General features: G+C 41.6%; 1 protein-coding gene across 7 annotated transcripts in view; it reads left to right on the forward strand.

Moving 5' to 3' along the window:
* Positions 1–22,999, forward strand: part of MRTFA (myocardin related transcription factor A) — a 207,750-nt gene that overhangs the window by 89,435 nt on the left and 95,316 nt on the right. The window contains exon 2 of one of the 7 annotated variants that reach the window (XM_025282812.3): positions 12,372–12,718. The exons of the other annotated variants lie outside the window; for them this stretch is intronic. Coding sequence (XP_025138597.1) covers positions 12,673–12,718 — 46 coding nt within the window. The 5' untranslated portion in view covers positions 12,372–12,672. The remainder of the gene's footprint in view (positions 1–12,371; positions 12,719–22,999) is intronic. 7 annotated transcript variants of the gene reach the window in all.

The raw sequence follows: 22,999 nt of genomic DNA on the forward strand, positions 1-22,999 counted from the left end.
TCCAGCCTGGGCTTGGAGAAGCCTGGAAAAAACTCTCTAATGATCTAACACCGTCCCCTTTGGCTCCAGCTACAGGAGTTCTGGCACACATTGAATGAATGTGTCATGATGGAAAATTTAAGTTTTACTTTGCTTCTTCCTTTAATGGCGCAGTACTCTTTGGCTGTCTCTTCCTTACGAATCCACCCCTTATTTATACTGATAAGTCTTTCAAGTATGAATGAGTTTCAGAACTGGCTGAGACTGCATAAAGCCTGCTTTCAAGAGCCTCTAGGATGAGAGCTGAAATACTATTTGCCCCCTTTTCTCATTGCAAGTATATTACATTTTAGTTACCTTATAGGTTTTGTGGGGAACCCTGGGAATTTTGCCATATTTCATCTTTCATGGCCTTTGTGGGAAAGTACATTCCATATTCCAAATGATCAAATTACAAATGAAGTTTTGGAATATAATCCATTTATATGCTTGGGACTTGCTTATACCCTAAGAGGTGTGCCTCTTGAAGTTTGGGTGTTACGGATTTAAGACACAATAAATAGTAGTTACGGAATGGTTTACTGGGAAGGCATTACAGACAAATAGTTAGATAATTTAATGGATGACAAGTTCATAAATGCTTCTAAGAGAAAGCTGGTATTTTGGAGATTGTATCTTGACCTTTTATATTATCCTTGACTCTTTAAATTTTATTTCAGGACAGTCATTAGTACCTTCCTACAATCCTGCTCCTTTTCACTACTATGACCAGTATGGAAATGATTATTCAACAGATATTTATAAAGTGCCCAAGGAAGATGTTGTATACTGAAGAATAACTTGGACCTCAGCTACTAGTTTTTCCTTTATTGCTAAGTTTAATTTAAATTCATTCATTTGGCCGCATCAGGTGTTGGTTCCAACACGCGGGCTCGGTAGTTGCAGCACATGGAGTCTAGTGGCGGCTCAGCAGCTGTGGCTTGGGCTTACTTGCTCCGCAGCACTTGGGATCTTAGTTTTCCAACCTAGGGTTGAACTCCTGTCCCCTGCATTGCAAGGCAGATTCTTGACCACTGGACCACCAGGGAAGCCCCCTCTCCTGTACTTTAATGAGCAAACCATTAGCTGTTTTATCAGAGCTAACCAATACCAAATTTCTGTTTTTCTTTCCCATGTTAGGTGCTACAGACTAAATCACCACCACCACCATCCTCTATATTTTGGACTTTCCTCAAAGCTCAGTTGATAAAGAATCTGCCTGCAATGCAGGAGGCCCGGGCTCGATCCCTGGGTTGGGAAGATCCCCTGGAGAAGGAAATGGCAACCCACTCCAGTATTCATGCTTGGAGAATCCCATGGACAGAGGAGCCTGGCAGGCTACAGTCCACGGGGTCACAAGAGTTGAAAACGACTTAGCGACTAAACCACCAGCCGCCACCACCACATACTAAATAATAGGCTAGTCTGTTGATGGGGAATAATTTTGGGGGTCACAGACAGAGGTTGAATACCAGGCACCATTTTGCCAATGGTAAGATTAACCTTTCCCTGTTCCTGCTTGGTCCCCCTAGCATCCCCTTGGTTGCTTTCCTGAACTTCTTATGTGCTAGGTAACAGATCCATGTTTGGTTATTAAAGCTGTAGAGAACGTCATATGACTTGAATTTTTATATTTTACATTCTCATTATTGAGAAAATACTTTTCTCCAACCCACCAAGGATTGAGTAAATAAAAACTTGAACTATCATCCACAATAAATTTTTATCTGTACCTGTAGGAACCTTTATTTCTGAATCACAGATTGTTCATGATCCAGCAGTTTATGAATATGCTTAGAGAACAACAGGACAGAACATCTGAAGTTAGATCTGCATAGCTGAAAAGTCTTCTTACACTAATCACTCCCCTTAGAATTAGATTGGTGGTATGTATTTTACCAGGTGGCGCTAGTGGTAAAAACCAGCCTGCCAATGCTGGAGACACAGAGAGACACAGGTTCGATCCCTGGATCAGAAAGATCCGCTGGAGGAGGACATGGCAATCCACTCTAGTATTCTTGCCTGGAGAAACCCATGAACAGAGGAGCCTGGCTGGCTGCAGTTCATAGGGTCACACAGAGTTGGACACAACCGAAGCGACTTTGCATGTATTTTACCATTCACGTCTTTTTCTCTTTTTTTTTTGGACAAGGCGATAACATATACACAGAAAAGTACATAAATCACTGTAGTTTACAGAATAACCATAAAACAAAGAGCTGTGTAACCACTACTTAGTTCAATAATAGCTCATTGTGAGTCCCGCAGAAGCCTCCCATATGCTCTTCTCTGATTACAACACCATCTCTTCTTCCTAGGAGGAACCACTATTCTGACTCCTTGAAAATAATTTGTTCTACCCACTATAAACATATTTCTAAGCAATGTAGTTTAGTTGAAGTTTATGTGAATGGCATGATTATGTCTTCTTTCGCTCAGTGTTGTTGTTCAGTTGCTGCTGCTAAGTCGCTTCAGTCGTGTCCAACTCTGTGCAACCCCATAGACGGTGGCCCACCAGGCTCCCCCGTCCCTGGGATTCTTCAGGCAAGAACACTGGAGTGGGTTGCCATTTTCTTCTCCAATGCATGAAAGGGAAAATTGAAAGTGAAGTCGCTCAGTCGTGTCCAACTCGTTGCGACCCCATGGTCTGCAGCCTACCAGGCTCTTCTGTCCATTGGATTTTCCAGGCAAGAGTACTGGAGTGGGGTGCCATTGCCTTCTCCTGTTCAGTTGCTAAGTTGGCCCAACTCTTTGCAACCCCAGGGACTGCAGTGCACCAGGCTTCCCTGTCCTTCACTGTCTCCTGGAGTTTGCTCAAACTCATGTCTGTTGTGTCAGTGATGCTATCCAACCATCTCATCCTCTGTCTCCCTCTTCTCCTCCCCTCAATCTTTCCCAGCATCAGGGTCTTTTCCAATGAGTTGGCTCTTCACATCAGGTGGCCAAAGTATTGGAGCTTCAGCTTCAGCATCAGTCCTTCCAATGAATATTCAGGGTTGATTTCCTTTAGGATGGACTGGTTTGATCTCTTTGCTGTCAAAGGGACTCTCCAGAGTCTTCCCCAGCACCAGAGTTTGAAAGCATCAGTTCTTCGACGCTCAGCTTTCTTTATGGTCCAATTCTCACATCCATACATGACTATTGGAAAAACTTAGCTTTGACTATATGGACCTTAGTCAGTAAAGTGATGTCTCTGCTTTTGAATATGCTGTCTAGGTTGGTCACAGCTTTTCTTCCGAGGAGCAAGCATCTTTTAATTTCATGGCTGCAGTCACTGCAGTGGTTTTGGAGCTCAAGAAAGTAAAATCTGTCACTGTTTCCACTTTTCCCCTTCTATTTGCCATGAAGTGATGGGACTGGATTCCATGATCTTAGTTTCTTGAATGTTGAATTTTAAGCCAGCTTTTTCACTCTCATTTTTCACCCTCATCAAAAGGCTCTTTTGTTCCTCTTCACTTTCTGCCAACAGAATGGTATCATCTGCATATCTGAGGTTGTTGGTATTTCTCCCAGCAATCTTGATTCCAGCTTGTGATTTATCCAGTCTGGCATTTCGCATGATATACTCTGCATATAAATAAGCAGGGTGACAATATGCAGCCTTAATGTACTCCTTTCCCAGTTCGGAACCAGTCCGTTGATCCATGTTCGGTTATAACTGTTACTTCTTGACTTGCATACAGGTTTTTCAGGAGACAGGTAAAGTGATCTGGTATTCCCATCTCTTTAAGAATTTTCCACAGTTTGTTGTGATCCACACAGTCAGAGGTTTTTAGTGTAGTCAATGAAGCAGAAATAGATGTTTTTCTGGAATTACCTTGCTTTTTCTATGATCCAGTGGATGTTGGCAATTTTACCTCTGATTCCTCTGCCTTTTCTAAATCCAGCTTGTGCATCTGAAAGTTCTTGAATCACGAACTGATGAAACCTAGCTTGAAGGGTTTTGAGAGTATTACCTTGCTAGTGTATGAAATGAATGCAATTGTGCGATAGTTTGAACATTCTTTGGCATTGCCTTTCTTTGAGATTGGAATGAAAGCTTACCTTTTCCAATCCTGTGGCCACACAGTCTTAACCACTGTACCTCCAGGGAATTCCCTCTCCATTTATTTAGATTTTCCGAATCTCCTAATGAGGTTTTTATAATTTTCTGTGTGGTGGTTTTACACATCTTTTGTTAGATTTATTTTTTAAAGTTTCGTATGTTTTAATACTGTTGCAGTATCATTTAATTTTTTCTTTAACTTTCTAAGTTCTGTTGCTGATCCCAAGTATTTTTCTGGAAGAAATAACAGGTGTAAGTTTGTATGTGTCTTTATAGGCTCTGCTGGGTGGAATGAGAAGAGTTATATAAAGAGAAATGAACAGAATAGAATGGGAGTGAAAAGGACACGTTCGTAAAGGACACATTTGTTCCCCTTTCATAGATTTTTCTCCTTTGTGTAAAACTTAGGAAATACTCATTTGTTTTCCATAGGTGTAGCCTGTGGAAGAAAGGGCAGATAATGTTGTTTTTTTCCTTCGAGGGTACACTGTGCCCTTTCATGCTTTAGTGTTGTACAGGAGGTACTAATTAACTGCTGGGAAAAGTAAAAAGTTTTGAGTGGGCAGTTTCTGATCCAAATTATATTATTTTCTTGGAGAAAGGAGTTTTGTTACTTAGGTTCCTCAGGAAGCCTGGTTGTTAAGGGTTTTTTAGATTAGCCAATGTGAAAAATACCCAGATCTTAAGCATGTTAGTTCATTAAGCAGTTCTCTTTGTAATGTGATTTCGAGAATTTCATAACCTATTTCATCTCAGTACTAAGAGAGAATCAATTTCCCGTTCCTGAGTATTCATCACATGTTGTGCTACTGCTGCTGCTAAGTCGCTTCAGTCGTGTCCGACTCTGTGCGACCCCATAGACGGCAGCCCACCAGGCTCCCCCGTCCCTGGGATTCTCCAGGCAAGAACACTGGAGTGGGTTGCCATTTCCTTCTCCAATGCAGGAAAGTGAAAAGTGAAAGGGAAGTGGCTCAGTCGTGTCCGACTCTTCATGACCCCATGAACTGCAGCCTACCAGGCTCCTCCGTCCATGGGATTTTCCAGGCAAGAGTACTGGAGTGGGGTGCCATTGCGTCTCCAGAGCATGTTGCGCTAGGCGCCTGGAAAACATACTAGGTAGAGTCTCCCTCAAAACAAACAAGCACACATAAGATTAACTCCTGTCTCCCAGAGAAAATTCCTCTTGCTGCTGCTGCTAAGTCGCTTCAGTCGTGTCCGACTCTGTGCGACCCCATAGACAGCAGCCTACCAGGCTCCCTCATCCCTGGGATTCTCCAGGCAAGAACACTGGAGTGGGTTGCCATTTCCTCCTCCAATGCATGAAAGTGAAAAGTGAAAGTGAAGTCACTCAGTCATATCCGACCCTTAGCGACCCCATGGACTGCAGCCCACCAGACTCCCCCGTCCATGGGATTTTCTAGGCAAGAGTACTAGAGTGGGGTGCCACATGGTTTATTTCCCTGTAGTCTTCTTCTAAATGTATGTTTGAAAAAAATAACTGAGCTAGTACTATAGACCAGAGAAGGCAATGGCACCCCACTCCAGTACTCTTGCCTGGAAAATCCCATGGACGGGGGAGTCTGGTGGGCTGCAGTCCATGGGGTCGCAAAGAGTTGGACACGACTGAGCAACTTCACTTTCACTTTTCCCTTTCATGAATTGGAGGAGGAAATGGCAACCCACTCCAGCGTTCTTGCCTGGAGAATCCCAGGGACGGGGGAGCCTGGTGGGCTGCCGTCTGTAGGGTCGCACAGAGTCGGACACGACTGAAGCGACTTAGCAGCAGCAGCAGCAGCAGCAGTACTATAGACTCAACTGTCATTTTTTTTTATTTAGCATTGTAACTCAAGATTTTTCAGTCACTGAAATATTTTTTTATTAACAGCCTTTCATTATGTGTAAAACTTATGTTCTGTATCATCATTGAGTTAATTTCCCCACTGATTGGACCTTTGAATCATTCTCTTTTTTTGCACTTACACTGATACTTGGTTGAACATTTTTAAAGTCTTTCTGCATTTTGAGTTATTTCCTTAGAAGTGAAATACTGGCTTAAAGAATTTGACCATTTTAACACTGAAAAAATTTATTTTTTAGTGAGTAGTGAGCATCACCTGTATGCTCAGTATTGGACAGCAAAGAAGGAAGAAGACAGATAAGGTTTTCATTGTCATGGAATTTAGTGAAAGAGAAAGATTAAACAATTATACAAGCTGATTCATAGTTAGAAATTTTGGGAAGTGCTTGGGGGGAGAAAAGCACAAGATGTCGTATGGAAGAGCAAATCAGTGGTGATGGTTCTAATTTGGGGGGTGGTGGGAGTGGTCAGGAAAGGCCTCTTTGCGGAAGCGACATTTAGACTGATAACCAAAGCACAAGTAGTGTGTGATTGGCCCATCTAAGGAAAGAGGGCATAGCCTGTGTTAAGACTGGGGGAGAGGAGGAGGTGGGGAAAGGGGTCTGGGACAAGGGTTCTGGGGAAAACTCGGAACAGAAGAACTGAACAAATATCCTTCTGTCAGTGGAGAGAGAGAAAGAGAGAGATGTGAAATAAGTAGGTAGTAAGGGGCCTTTCTAGGTCGTATTAACAATTGAAGTTCTTGAGAAACACGTTGTCTTGTTCCATTCCAAAACGACCCACCAATGAACACGTCTGTCAACCCTGTTTGAGTACCTGGCTCATTTAATAGCATTGATAGTCTTATTTGTGAAGGACTTTGCTGATGAGATTGTTGAAATGTTTTCATTTCAGTTTGTATTTCTTTGATAATTATTGAAGAGTAATCTTTCCCCAAATGTTTGTCATCATTTTTGACCATTCCATCTGTTACTAAATGGACCATTCCTTTCTCACTAAAATGTCATTTTTAAGGTTCTCCCACAAGTACTCAAGTGACAGACTGGGAACCACTTGTCAGGAATTGAAAGAAGAGTTTCTGACATGTCTCTCACTCTTAGTTCTCTGAATAAGGGGCTGGATTTGGTCAAAACTGGGTTTCTTATGGCTGTATTATTTTATGATTCATGGGTATACAAGAGTGTTGAGTTGGGAACTGGAAAAGAAACTGATAAAACTCTGGTGACTTTTAAGAGCCAGCTCACATCATCTTTCTTTAAGGAGCAATCCAGGTCTCTGGTAACCAGAACCAGTTGCTGCTGCTTTTATGTTTGTTTAGCTTTTTGTTTGTACTCTTATTTAATTCGACTCTTTGTTTCTTCTGTTTGTTCGTTAGAGATTTTCTACCTTCATGATGAGTTCCTCAAAGGCAGAGGCGGTGGCGTGCGGTTCATCCTTGTGTTTCTGCCTTCACTGGTGTTGACACCATACACAATGACGATATTTCCAACCTGCCATGTAAATAAGCTAGCTGGCTGTTTATATTTATGGCTATCATACTCCTTAACGTTGACTGTCCTTTGAAAAATTAGCTGGAGGAATAGCCTTTGTCTGCTCTGAGACTGAGGAATAGCATACCTATGGTAATGTGTGAGCCTCCCAGGTTGACGGGTCTTGGCTGGGTTTTTCATCAGTGGTCCGTTGTGTTCACAGGAAGTGGAAGCTGCCCAGGACCTGTAACAACTTGTCTGGGTGTTGGGTTTTGTTATCTTTTGGGTGTTTTCACTTTGCCCAACACCAGGTGTCTGGGGGAGAGACCTAACTGGTTGGAGCCTGTAAAAATTCAGTGTGATGACGATCTTTGTAGAGTTGAACCTCAGTAAACTCCTGCAAATACTTGTGAGAACCCGAATCAGTGGGATCTCGTCTGATCTTCAAAGCTGAGCAGGGTTGGGCCTGGTTGGTACTCGGATGGGAGAAATGGACATGGGAACAAGATTACATTTCTGTGTTCTGAAATCCCACAGATATCACAGAAAGGCATTCTTAATATTGTGTATACCTGTGTATATTCCATTCTCTCATAGAAACTGCTGTCAGTTGTTAGAGAATCTGCCCGCTCTCAGTGCTTAAAGGACTGCTTGGTTTGTTAGGTGAGCCAGGCTCTGGGCTTCTCCGGTTTCTCCTACTCATGGCCTCCAGTTTGAGCATTTTCCTTGCTATTAGCAGTTAACATTACTGAGGTTTTTATTGTGAATGTCCTTTTTTATGTTAACCCTGTGCCTCAGTACTGTGGATAATTTCAGTCTTCCTCATCTAAGGTTTCTAGTTAATGGCACTTCAGCATGTGTTCTAATGAAAACTGGAGCAGAACACCTGCCTTTTCTGGGTAGGTAGGGATTCTTTTGTTATGAACTTCTCCCATGCTATTACAATTTGCTGAGATAAATAGGGCTTGTCATTCCATTTGGCGTACATTTATGAATGCTGTCACATGTTAGGCACTGTGTGAGCTCTGTTCACACAGAGACATTAAACCACATGGTAAGGAGCAGTAATAGAGTTGGGCACAGGTTCTTAGGGAGCATCAGTGAGAGGTATTCAGCACATCTGTGGAGGGTGTGATCCCAGAGGCTTTCTGGCGAAGGCAGCAGTTAAACTGAGTTTTGAAGGATGAATAAGAGTCAGTTGGTAGCAAGGATGTGTTTTAATTGAGGCAAGGCTGGGGAGAAGGAGTGCAGTTAAGAAGCTGTTGCTGAAGTACACACTGCCACCTGTGAGATATTCTGGTGAGAAACTTGAACCTGAATTGGATCATGACTCTATCTAACTCCTAACTTACTGGCTATAAAGGGATTGAGCAGCATGTTAAATGACATCTTAGGGATACAGTTAGCAAAGCCCAAACTTGGGGAAGCTATCTGGTTATTTTCAACGAATTAAGTACAGAAAAAGAGGAAGTAGTAATCTGTAGATTAAAAGAGCTTTAAGAGGAAATTCCCTGGCAGTCTAGTGGTTAGGACTTGGAATGCCTGGGGCCCAAGTTTGATCTCGTGTCAAGGAACTAAAATCCCACAGGCTGGGTGGTGTGGCAAAAAAAAAAGAGATTTAAGAGACATATTAATGAAATGCCGTATGTTGCCCTGTTGGACTCTGATTTGAATAAATCGTCTCTAAAGAATTTATGAGACAGGAGGGAACATTTGAACATCTACTGAATAGTTGGATAATATTGAACAATTTTTAAAATTTAGGTGTTGTAATGGTAGTATAATTATTTAAGGAAATAGTTCTTCTCCTCAAGGTATAAAATAAAGATGACTTGTCTGACTCTTTGTATCTCCATGGACTATATAGCCCGTCAGGCTCCTCTGTCCATGGGATTCTCCAGGCAAGAACACTGGAGTGGGTTGCCATTTCCTTCTCCAGGGGGTCTTCCTGACCCAGGGATCAAACCCGGGTCTCCTGCATTGGCAGGCGGGTTCTTTACCACTCGTGCCACCTGGGAAGCCCGCATGGTCCAGAGTGATCCAGAATTGGCTGGGTGCCAGGGGGAGCAAGCATGTATTGATACATTTTGAAGCTGAGTGATGAGCTACATAAGCTGCTTATTTTGCCTTTCTTTCTTGCTTTGTGTTTGTTCGCACTATTCTGTAATGTTTTTAAAAAGCTGTTACTGTGCTCCAGGCAAGAACTATTAGGGACCTAAAATAAAGCACTGGTTGTAGAGGTGGAACAAAAGGAATAAGTTATAAGATAAAAAGATGGATTTGAGGAATAAGTTATAAGGTAATTAGTTAAAGTTGAATGTTTGGGGCTGGAGGGAAGGAGGGGGTTTAAGTTGATGGTTTAGAGCCTGAGCACTGTTCCCTAAGTTATGGCACATGGAAGCCACGTATCCTGAGGACTTGGTGCGGAGCAGTGGTATTGCAAGTTTGCTTTTGTACATACTGAGTTTAGGACAGCCAAGCCAGGGAGCAGTGCATGGTTGGTAGTTTACAAGTAAAGACAAAGCAAGATACAGATGAGTATGTAGGTGGTGGTAAACCTTAAGAAAGGCTGAGGTTGCCCTGGGAGAATGTGTGCAAGAGGAAAGGAAGGGGTGCAGAGGGGTAGAGAGAGAGGAGCCAGTTAGAATTCTGAGAGGAGAAGTCTGAGAGAGGATTTTTAAAGGAAGTCAAGGAAATAGGAAGTTTTAGGAAGAGTATGGAAACCGTGACAGATCCAGGAGGAAAGTCAAGTAGGATAAGAGCTTGTCCAGTTCCTCTTATGAACATTAAAGGCCTTTGGGGAGCTGGTGGTGGGTGGGACAGCTTTATGAGTAAACTATATTTACTACCCTGCAGTTGTTAGTCCTTTTAGAGTAGATTAATAGAGATTGTAGACCATATGAAATTTGTGCTAATTAGCTTAGAGTGTTATGATTAAAAGCGGAAGAGCTTTTATTTTGTTGGGAATTAAGATCATTACCCTTCATTCCCTTGGTGTCATCCACTTGAAAATCATGTTCACTTGTGCAGAGACCTTTTCCAAGATTACTCTAGCTCCCTTTCTGTGAAATTTTGCTAAATTGCCCCAGAATTAGTGGATCAGAAGCTGAGTTCAGAGTTTAGCAATTGTGACGCCTGTTTTAAATGCAGTTTTCCCAGTGAGTCCCATGCTGTGCTGTTACTCTTCAGGGTGAATGCAAAATCCTAGCGGTAGGCAAAGATGGTGTTGCTTACTGGTTTCTTTTCTTTTTTTTTTAAGATTAATTTTTTGGATTTGCGTTTTAAAAACTTTTTGTTTAGCTCTTTTTATCCCAAAGTGCAGATGAAATAAATGACTGTGGAGTTGCTGTGAAAAGTTGACAGGTCGGTTGAACTGTGATTGTTTATGTTACTAGCAGCACATGACCATCAGCACGGTATCTCTGTGGGGCTGGAATATGGACAGTTGTTGCATTCTGAGAAAAGTTTTGGCAGGAGGGAAATAGCCCTGTGCCCCTCCTACCATCTTCTCTGCTGGAATCTTAAAGTTTGTATTTATTTTCCTGTAAGTACAGAATTGTGAGAACCTGTCTTGTTTGAAAAACCCTCACGTAGCAAATTGTCCAGCCCACATAGGGACACAGGGATGACTCAAGCTGTTCGGGATTCTTTTCCTTTTGTTGGTAACCTCTGACCAGAGAATTTACCCATTTTTCATAAGACAGTTTGAGAGCTTGGTGGAGAGAAGGGGCCAGTGAGAATGCTTCTCTTCCCAGAGCGTGGCTGCCGCTCCGTTGCCTGTTGAGTCATTCCCACAGCTCTATATAGAGCTTTTCTGGCTTTTCTTTTAAACATGATGTTCTTGGAGTGGGAAAGAAAGGAAGTTTTTTTTTCTCCTCCATAGACTCCCCCACCCCAAATCTGCGCTGCTCACTCTCTTCTAGTAACAGTATTGCCCTCAGTCGTTCTGAGACTGTTTTCTCTTTTCAGGCCTCTCAGCACTTTCATTTATCATTGTGTGACTATGTGAGCATTAAGGCATTTGCTGGGCTTGGTTCCCCCAGTAGGCTTTCAAGATGTCACTTAACCAGAAAAACGGAGGCCTTCTGGTTAACCATACCAAAAATGGATTTCTAGTTTTCAGCTATTTTAAAGTTAATCAGATAAGCTAAAAGACATCTTACTATCCTTATTAAGACTATCAGTAAAATGTGCTGTGAAGAGAATGAATGTTTTTAATTTTGTATAAATGAAAATTGCTATCATTTGACAGGATTTTAGTTTCTTTTCGTTTCTGTGATGAAAGGTTAAAATGTCCACATACGTTTTTATTCAGATCTTGCTCTCTGCTAGTGGAAAATGACTTGACATTTCTTTATGAGGAAAGGGAAATTCTTATTTCTGTAACTGTCTTCGTGTGTGTTTCAAACATCCAGTCAGATCATAAAGCATTTTAGAAGAGTCAAATAACATCAGTAAGTTGTCTGTTCACACAGCCCTTGTCTTACACAGGCACAAGTAAGGAGCTCTTTTAAGGGGTTGGCAGATCGAAAAGACAGATTATAGCTCTGGAATGTATTCAGATGACTTTTTGAAACAGATATTTTAATTGGAGAGGGGGTGGAGAAATATTTGTGCTTCTGTAGTTAAATATTCAACTTCCTTAGCCTGTTATCTATAAATACCACAGTTGAGAAAGCCGTTGGAACGCTTTTTCAGAAAATAACTCACAGTACATATTTATTTGTGTGTATGTGTTTATATGTGCCTTATCCCCATCCATTCTCCCATTCACGGGTCAGTAATCAGGCTGTGTCTTTCATAAGATTGAGTTGTTCGGATTATGTTTAATCTGTTCTAAACTGCATTAGCAGCAGAGTCCCTTACACTAAGGTTTTCAACAAAACCTCATCTTCTGTTGTTGAAAAGAGAGGAAGATGAAAAAGCAGTTGATGTGTTTTCTGAAGGTCTCTTTCTGTACCTCTCTTCCCACCACCCCCAGAGCCGCACAGCAAGGGGAGGAGCTTCTTACTGCTCTAGCCACACTTCATATGTCTTAACTTGAGTGCTGTTTGGTTTCCTGTCGGCAGTAAATCAGCTCTGTGCCATCTTGACTTGCGTGAAGAGTGGATGAATTGGTAACTGCACTCAGAAGAGGAGTGAGTTCTCACAGTCTGATTTGAACATAAGGTGTGAGACTGAATTTATGAAAGCTTCGGTATCCTCTGAAGACAACATCTTCTGTGACTTTGTTTTTTTTCTTCATGATGTCTGTGGGCTGTTGTTTCTGAGAAGAATCTGTCATGACGCTACTGGACCCTGAGATGTTAATGATGGCTGTACAGTCCGGTAATTCCCATATTTCCTGCAAATCCTTTTTGCCTTAGCTTTCTTAAAAGCACTGGGCACATTGGCACTAGGACTGGATGGAGATGAGGAGGAAGGCAAAGGGAGGGCAAATATAAATTGTCCAGTAAATGTACTGCATTTTCAGATTTTTATTGTAAAACATAATTTTCTCTTGATTGTAAATTCTGGATCTTCAGACATAGCTTTGGATTAGATGCTTATCAATCTTAAGACTGCTCAGTGAGGAGACATGTAAGGGAAGCTACTTGTCTTCTTTAATTAGGTATTCTGTGATTGTGGTGGTGCTGCTTTTAATATAATTAAATTGTTTTTGCTGTTTTGAACAGTCCTGTATTTAGTCACTAATCTATACTTTTTTTTTAATGACTCTGTGAAAGCTTGTCTTAACATTTTTCCTTAGCTGTAATTTCTCTTTTGTGGCAAACCTTCTATCTGTATCGTCTTTGGGTTCTTTGTGGGATGCTCTTGTTAACATGTAGAGTTGGGAATCTTTTAAGTTTTGAAGATGAAGGAAGTTGGAGCAAGGAGGCAGTCAACAGAAGGAATGCGGGATTTCTGAGGTTCTTTCTCTTGAACAGTTTTCCCAACTCAAAAGTGTCTTTTAAAACATTAAAAAAAAATTCCAGTTTGTTTTTAATAATTTCTTTTACTTTCAGTGCCCTTAAATTTGTAAGTTAGATATCTAAAAATAGAGAATGTTCTTTGGTTATTTTTAGACGTCTACTAAAATGTAGCCTGTAGTGTTTTCCTGTTTCAGAGACTATCTCGAAAGATTCATACAAGTGGCATTTGGGGACCTCTTCCCATCCACTGGCCTTTACTCAAAGGAAGATGAGCCTCCTTGGTGCTGGCAGACGCTGTCTCTGGCAGAACTGGTCTCACTGCTCTCCTCGGGGAGCACTTAGGTGTTATGCTGCCAGACACAGATCTCCATCTGAAGACCGAGTCAGGTGCTGTCGGGTTACGCTTTAGGACAGAGTGTGGACAAAAGGAAAGACCGCCACTGTCCTGTTCTTTCTGGTTTTATGGATGACCTTGACTGAGTCATGTATTAGTTGAGTCTTTCTGTTCATATATGCTGTGTATTCCAAGTCCCTTTCCTTTTCCTCCCACAGATCTGTTGAGCTTTGTGTTCTAAACAAGATTGTGTGCTTATCTGAACGTTTCCCATCTGTCTTTGATGAAATAGTTCCCAGTTAAAGTGACTCAGATTTTCTTACCACTGCTCTGTATCTTCGTTCTCTGCTGTATGTGGGCAAGGGCATATTTTATTTTAGGGAGTACAAGTTAGCCTTTGGACTCTCTCTCCCTTCTTTATTCATCTTGTTACCTACAGATCATCTCAGTCCAGTAACTTCTTAGTAAATATAAATAAATGTTTGCTTTCCTCTGAGCTGGGGTCTCACTGTTCTTGCCGAGTAAGGGAAAGGGGCTTACTTAGTATTTTCTTGTCTTGCCCAAGAGCCATTTTTCTAATGACATATGTTGGGTAGGGCTAGCCACCCATCTGTTGGACCAGCTACTTCATAAAACTTTCAAAGGGTAGTAGTATGTTAGACAAGGGTGGGTGAAATTGACAAGGGTGTTGGATACAGGTAGAATGAAAGGTCTGCAGAGACTAGCATGTATACGAACCTCTTTCTTTTGTGTATGTTCTTAAAAGTAGAGAAACTGGGTATAGAAAGAAGTAATAGCAAACTAGTACTTGTGGTTCCTAAATGTTCAAAAAGCTTAGCACTGTGTTGTTTTGTGAAATTGTTACTGTTTTCTTCTTATGCTCTAGCCATTATATTGGATTGTAATAGTAAATGACAGACATATCTATGATAGGAAATGCAAAAGCATCTCTTATGAAGTTTTAATTAAAAAAAAAAAAAAGGCCTGTCATTTTTTTTTTTTTTCTAAAAAACTAAAGACAAAATTTAGGCTATCTGTGTGAGCCATGAGTGAGTTTCGCAGGCATAAAGTATTTGGATCTCCATGAATATAGGCTTTATAGGTGAAACTACTGTTTAATGAAATGCTCAAGGTAATGAAAGCAATTTAGACAAGATGCACGATATAAGATTTTTACCCTAAGTTAAACTTTAAGATACTGAATGTTAGAGCCAAGTTCCAGGGTACACTGTGTGTTTATATCAACTTTCGTTTGGTATTTGGAGCTTAGAGATTTGGGTGAGGCATACTTACATATAGACTTTGATCCTCCTCACTGCTGGTGGTCTCCTTCTAACCCTTTGAGATCCAGTTTAGCTGCAGCGTTTTTGTGACGCCTCTCTCAATAGAATCAGCCCTTCCTTCTCTGTTTCTGCAGCACTGCCTTTACAGTGTAGACTGTAGACTGTAGATTATCATTTTCCTGTCTGCCTAATTAGATTATTAGCTTCTCAAAAGCAATACAGTATATTCATCTCTGTGTTGGCTCCTGACATGTATTTTTTTAATTTTAAGTGAAGAAATCTGGTTTGACATACCTCCCCTAATAAATAGGTGTAAGCCTTTTAAATCAAGATTTTGCCGAAGTATTTTAAGATCTGTTGTCATATTAAGACATGAAGCCTCTAACCGCCATCTGTATCTTAGCCAGCCCTTGCCTACAGCACGTGAAAGCATAGCTCTCAAAACCTAAGTTCTTCTCGCGTCTCAGGATGTGCAGTGTGCCGGTCTGTCAGCCTGTGATGTGTGCTGGTGAACCCAGGTGTTCTCATCAAGACACAGTGAGAGGATTAAAGCACCTGTCACCGCTGTGGCACCCTATCTGCATCAGTGTGATTAGAAAGCTAATGATCTGAGAGGGACATTTGGGATTTCTGGAGCTAAGACTAAGGGGATATTGGGGTACAGCGTTGACTCTGGTATGTTTTAGAACCAAGGAGTGCTGGGGCTTGGTTGTTGATAGCTACTGTGTGAGGCTTTGATCCGGCATGCCCTGTGCCTGCATACAGCTGATGCGGTCTCCTTATTAGTTTGTAACTCTGCAGCAGGGGGTGGGTTTCTGTGTGGAGAAGAGGACTGAAGCGGTTTCTTAGGTATGTGTGATCACATGACATATACCTGATTGTGCTGTGGCCCAGTTAGGGAGCCAGTCTATTGTTTCCATATCTCTTGTGGGCATATCTGCGCATCCCCACCCACTCACGCACACACAGACAACACACTCCATCCACACCCTACACCCGCCTCCCCTCTCTTGTCTCTGTACAGGATGTCTCTGGAAGGATCTATCTGTCTGCACATGAGCTGTCTCTGGAAGGACTGTAAGGAGCTGGTAACAGTTACTGCCTCAGGGAAAAGGGATGGAAGCTGGGAGGTTGGGACGGCAGAGACTTCTTGCTCCACAAAACAGTGGAGTCCTCATTTAAGTTCATTATGATTATGTTGTTCAGTTGCTAAGTCGTGTCTGACTCTTTGCAACCCCATGGACTGTAGCACGTCAGGTTTCTCTGCCCTCCGCTATCTCCTGGAGTTTGCTCAGGTTCATATCCATTGAGTCAGCGATGCTATCTAACTGTCTCATCCTCTGCCGCCCCCTTCTCCTTTTGGGATACCCTGTAATTGTGAAGGAATACACAGAGTGCATATTACAAGGGTATATAGAACACATAGGCCCATGGACACAGTATCCAGCCTGAGAAATGCAGCACAATATACACTGAAGTCCCCTAAGTACCCTCTTCAATTTGTCCCTTAGGAAACTTTTGTTAGTTTGCTTTTAACTTAATGTACCTTTAAAAATTTTTGTGTGTGTATCGTGTACGTGTGCTTTAGTTGCTCGCTTGTGTCTGACTCTTCTCTCTGACTCTTTGCAACCCCATGGACTGAAGCCCGCCAGGCTCCTCTGTCCATGGGGATTCTCCAGGCAAGAATCCTGGAATGGGTTGCCATGCCCTTCTCCAGGGGATTCTCCCAACCCAGGGATCGAACCCAGGTTTCCCGCAGTGCAGGCGGATTCTTTACTGTCTGAGTCACCAGGGAAGCATACATGCTACCGTACAGAAGTGTTTCCTAGGTCTGTTTACTCTCTCTTTCCTTGATGTCTGTACACTTAATTCCTGTATATTCATTTAACTTCTAGTTCCCTGATCATTACAGTTTGTCTCTGACCTGTATATTATAATAGTATGGGTTAGAGCGAGAGGAGTAGTAATTCATAAAAATAAAGTTAAAGGAAAACGGTGGGCAGACAACTTGTGCCCTTTTTGATGATACGTTAGTGTTTAAATGAACCATCTGTTTGGGTTCACATCACTCTGGAGTAAAAAACTCCAGAACCTCCAGCAATAATTACCTTTTGATTCTACTGATACTCTAAATATTAGTGCAGGCTTTTAAATATACATATATATATATATATATATTTGTTTATATTTAAGAAATTTTAGAGCTTGAAGGAAACGTTAGGCATTTTTTTGTCCTCTCCTTAAGATGAGAAATACTCCAATACTTTGGCCACTTGATGCAAAGAAGTGACTCATTTGAAAAGACCCTCATGCTGGGAAAGATTGAAGGCAGGAGGAGAAGGGGAAGACAGAGGATGAGATGGTTGGCTGGCATCACTGACTCAACGGACATGAGTTTGAGTAAACTCTGGAAGTTGGTGATGCACGGGGAGGCCTGGTGTGCTGCAATCCATGAGGTTGCAAAGAGTCAGACATGACTGAGAGACTGAACTGAACTAAGATGAGGAAATTGGCTGGTTGAGATTATTTCCTGTAGTCACATGATTAACTAGTGGCCAACACAGAAGGAGAATTCATTTACCTACTGCCATGTCGGTACTCTTTCTAAAACATACTCACAGAGAAACCCTCAGAGACCTTTAATGTATGAGATTGTTTATAATTTTCCCCAGAGATCTTGGTTTTCTTTGGGTTTTTCCATCGTGGGTTTCCATCACTTCTCAGATTAACTCACATCTTAAGAGGTGGAGATAAAATCCAGTGCCTGGGGTCCACCTCTTGCCCCTGGGAAGTGGAGGCAGATGCTGCAGGCTCTGTGATCCCTGGTGGACCTCCCTCTTGCCTTGCCGTCTCTGGCCTGGCTGATGATCTCATACCTTGATGGTGATATCAGAAGACAGGTAGGCAGACAGACCGACGCTGTCATCAGCATTCTGGACTACATCTTACTGCCCTTTCTCCGGCTGTTAATGTATCCGAGGTCCCCTTAGAGTTAGGGCCTAGATCAAAGGAATTGGAATTCATCTGTCTGTCTCTATCTTTTCTTCTTCCCTTTTGTTTCCTTTTGGATGAGGCAGGCTGTCAAGACCATGAACCACAGTTTTAGCTTTATTACAGCCGTGCCAAATTAAATAAAGATGAGTCTCGTACAGTCTTGTTTTTTTTGGAACTTCACTTTTATGATTACCACATGCATTATTTTTGAAAGGATTTTCTTTATACTAACAAGGGGGAAAAAATTAAAAACCTCCCGCTCTGCCATCAACAACAAAAAACAACATTCTCTGCCTTGCTCTCACCAAGCCAAAGGGCAGTGTCAGGCTGAGCTCATGATGTTAGGGGGCTGGGGCACACTTAATCTCAGGGCAGGCACATAAGTGGGGTGGCGGCAGCAGTCTGGTGAGTACAGAGGGCCTTGAAAAGAGGTGTCTGTGGCAGTTACATAGTGAAAATAAACTCAGCAGTGAAATTTTTATAGTGTGTCATAATTTTAAAGTGTGTTATATATAATATCTTATTTGATTGTCTCAACACCTTTGAGGTATCTGTATCTTCTCGTTTATAGGGTAGAGCACTGAGGTTCAGAGAGGCTTCGGGGCACATAGTAAGAGATGGAAAATACGTTTAAATTTAGGTGTTTTACTTGAAACACTGCTCGCTTATGTGTTCCATGTAAAATGAAAGTCAGATTGTGTCCCTGCTCACTGAGAACCTGCCCCGGGTTCTCAGTCACAGATGCGGCCCCTGTCCTTACTGTGCCTTCAGGGTCCCAGCCCTGTCCTCTCAGACTGCACTCCGCCTCCTCTTCCCTTGCCGCTGCTGGCCCAGCCGTGCCAGCCTCACTTGTCCTGCAGACCTTGGGCAGTGCTCCTGTTTCAGGGCTTGCCTGCTGGCTGGCTGTTCTTTCTGCTTGGAACACTCTCTGCTGGGTAGCCTCATGGTCTGCTGCCTCACCTCCTTCATAACTTTTTTCCACGTCACTTTCTTAGTTAGGTCTTCCCTGACCACCCTGTTTTTAAAAATTCTACTTTTATTTGTCTTCATACTGCTTGCCATCTGATAGAATACAGTCATCCCTTGATGGGGATTGGTTCCAGCCCACCCCCACCCCAGTACTAAAATTCATGGATGCGCAAGTCCCTTCTATAAAACGGTAGGGTATTTGCATGTAACCTATACACATTTCGAATCATGTCTAGATTACTTACAATACCTAATGCAAAGTTAACGTTATAGAAAGAGTTGCCTGCGCCGCAAATTAAAGTTTTGGTTTTGGGGACTTTCTGAATTTTTTTTCCCCCGAATATTTTTGTTCTGTGTGCAGTTCAATCTGTGGATGCGGAGCCTGTGGATATGGAGGCCTGACTAATGTGATTTGTTTATTCGTTTATTGGATACTGCTGTCTTTCCCTACTAGAAAATAAATACCTCAAAGTAGGAGATTTTTCTGTCTTGTTTTCTACTGTGTTTTCAGTACCTATAAAGGTACCCATTGCATAGTACGCACTTCATAATTCTTGAAAAAATGATTTACCAAAAAACTTGGAATATGTTTTAGGCAAGTATGTTCCTGGAAACATGTCTTTCAAGCATCCTGTGTAGCATGCACTGCAGTAGCTAGTGCGGAGGTTTTCAGAATGTGGTCTCGGGCCCTCTGGGCACCCCTGAGACCTTTTCAGTGGACGTGAGCTGGAAGCTCTTTACATACTTCCATGTGAGTGCCCAGTCGCTTCAGTCACGTCCAGCTCTTTGTGACCCCATTGACTGTAGTCCGCCAAGCTCCTCTGTCCATGAAATTTCCCAGGCAAGAGTCCTGGAGTGGGTTGCCATGCCCTCCTCCAGGGAGTCTTCCTGACCCAGGGATCGAACCTGAGTCTCCTGAACTTCCTGCACTTCAGATAGATTCTTTACCACTGAGCCACTGGGGGAACCCTTATATGTTTATCAGATCAGATCAGATCAGTCGTCAGTCGTGTCCGACTCTTTGTGACCCCATGAATCGCAGCTTGCCAGGCCTCCCTGTCCATCACCAACTCCCGGAGTTCACCCAGACTCACGTCCATCGAGTCAGTGATGCCATCCAGCCATCTCATCCTCTGTCGTCCCCTTCTCCTCCTGCCCCCAATCCCTCCCAGCATCAGAGTCTTTTCCAAAGGGTCAACTCTTCGCATGAGGTGGCCAAAGTACTGGAGTTTCAGCTTTAGCATCATTCCTTCCAAAGAAATCCCTGGGCTGATCTCCTTCAGAATGGACTGGTTGGATCTCCTTGCCGTCCAAGGGACTCTCAAGAGTCTTCTCCAACACCACAGTTCAAAAGCATCAATTCTTCGGCACTCAGCCTTCTTCACAGTCCAGCTCTCACATCCATACATGACCACAGGAAAAACCATAGCCTTGACTAGACGAACCTTTGTTGGCAAAGTAATGTCTCTGCTTTTGAATATGCTCTCTAGGTTGGTCATAACTTTCCTTCCAAGGAGTAAGCATCTTTTAATTTCATGGCTGCAGCCACCATCTGTAGTGATTTTGGAGCCCAGAAAAATAAAGTCTGACACTGTTTCCACTGTTTCCCCATCTATTTCCCATGAAGTGGTGGGACCGGATGCCATGATCTTTGTTTTCTGAATGTTGAGCTTTAAGCCAACTTTTTCACTCTCGACTTTCACTCTCATCAAGAGGCTTTTGAGTTCCTCTTCACTTTCTGCCATAAGGGTGGTGTCATCTGCATATCTGAAGTTATTGATATTTCTCCCGGCAATCTTGATTCCAGCTTGTGTTTCTTCCAGTCCAGCGTTTCTCATGATGTACTCTGCATATAAGTTAAATAAACAGGGTGACAATGTACAGCCTTGACGTACTCCTTTTCCTATTTGGAACCAGTCTGTTGTTCCATGTCCAGTTCTAACTGTTGCTTCCTGATCTGCATACAAATTTCTCAAGAGGCAGATCAGGTGGTCTGGTATTCCCATCTCTTTCAGAATTTTCCACAGTTTATTGTGATCCACACAGTCAAAGGCTTTGGCATAGTCAATAAAGCAGAAATAGATGTTTTTCTGGAACTCTCTTGCTTTTTCTATGATCCAGCGGATGTTGGCAATTTGGTCTCTGGTTCCTCTGCCTTTTCTCAAACCAGCTTGAACATCAGGAAGTTCACGGTTCACATATTGCTGAAGCCTGGCTTGGAGAATTTTGAGCATTACTTTACTAGCGTGTGAGATGAGTGCAATTGTGCGGTAGTTTGAGCATTCTTTGGCATTGCCTTTCTTTGGGATTGGAAGGAAAACTGACCTTTTCCAGTCCTGTGGCCACTGCTGAGTTTTCCAAATTTGCTGGCATGTTGAGTGCAGCACTTTCACAGCATCATCTTTCAGGATTTGGAATAGCTTATATGTTTATACTTACGTGTTATTTGCCTTTTTCACTATTGGTGTCTCGTGACTGTGCTGTGTGGTTTTCTAGATGTACGTGGTGGTATGATGATATCCCAGCAGCTTGAATGCAGTATCAGGGATGAGCATTCAGCTGTCTTAGTTGTATGTTAAAGAGATTTGCAAAAATAAATGATAAAATGATATTTTTACTATTATTTTTTATTTTGGAAAGTATTTTTTCATAAAAATATGTTAACATGTAGCGGGTTTATTGCTTTTTTAAAGAATAAATATTTTAAATGTTTTCAGTTTTAACTTATTGTATGATAAGTAGTAATAGATGTAACTCATATACACAAAAGCTCTTCAAAATTGTCAGTAACTGTAAGAGAGTAAAAGAGTCCTGATGTCAAAAAGGTTGAGAAGAATAGTATAGTTTTTAAGAGCATAGACTTTGGAATCCAAGTTGTCTCTTTTTTTAAGCTCTGCTAGCTGTGTGACCTTGGGCAATTGCTTAACCTCTCTGTGCCTGTTGCTGCATCTGGGTTTTTTGTTTTTTTTTTTAATGCTAATAGTATTAGTACCAATCCCAGGAAGTTGTTGTAAGTATTAAATGATTGAATGTGTGTAAAATACTTCTAACGATTCTTGGTGTATAATAAATGCTATATGTTTTTTGATGTTATTGTGGTTGTTTTTCTGTTGTTGGGATTTTGAATACTATAGATGCAGGTAGTTTTTTATTTCTTCCTGGATATTCTGACAACTTGTCACAACTCACTTGATATTTGACAACTCATAAATTAAAAAAAAATAATAAAAAACCTTCTTTAACCTTGAAGTACTTCAGGAAATTTGTTCTAAACATATTTTAAAAGATATGTAAGATTTATATATAAGGATGCTCAGAGCAGTATTCTTTATAATAGAAAAAAACAAAAACGGAAACAACCTATACTTTAGCAGTAGAGTATTGGTTAAATAACTTACCATATAGTCACATAATTGGTACTAATACACATAGGTTTTCTTAAAGATGTGAGAAAATGTTTGCCATTTATCCATATAACCCTAAAGAAATGGCTATAGAGATGATATACCTCAGAATATTAATATATGTCCCTGGTTAACTGGGATTTCTTTCTTCTTTGTTTTCCTATATCTTAAGCATATGTTTCTGTTGTGTATTAAAATAAAACTCATATTAAATAGCATGAGCACGTAGGTAGTTGAGGGAGGCAGAAAATGGCTGGGTGTATAGTGTCTTGGATCAGGAGCTTGAATTGTTGATTCGGGACCTCTGTCCTCAAAGCAGTCCACCTTCCAAAGAGTGTTAAAGAGGCACTCCATCCCACTAGGCTGTTCCTTCTGACCGGTCTAGTTTGTATAAATTTCTTTTATATCTTTTGCCTTTGTTTCTGCTTTGTAAGATTTATTGAAATTTATCTTCAGTGTTTGTATTAGGTCATATTCTTGCCAGAGCTGTAGATTCTCTGCATACGAACTTAGTCACAATTCGCTGAGCCTTTCCGAAGTTTTGATGACCTACAAAAAACACTATAATTTTTTTCTGTTTGTTTTTGATGGGTAAGAAAACTGAGTTCTGTTAGCCATAAAATAATGGTGGTGATATAAAACGTTTTAACCATTTGAAAGTACATTTCTGTAATATATTTTCTTTGACTTTAGGGTAGGTGTGGGGATCTTTT

The sequence above is a fragment of the Bubalus bubalis genome, chromosome 4 (assembly GCF_019923935.1).
Source record: "Bubalus bubalis isolate 160015118507 breed Murrah chromosome 4, NDDB_SH_1, whole genome shotgun sequence".
NCBI lineage: Eukaryota > Metazoa > Chordata > Mammalia > Artiodactyla > Bovidae > Bubalus > Bubalus bubalis.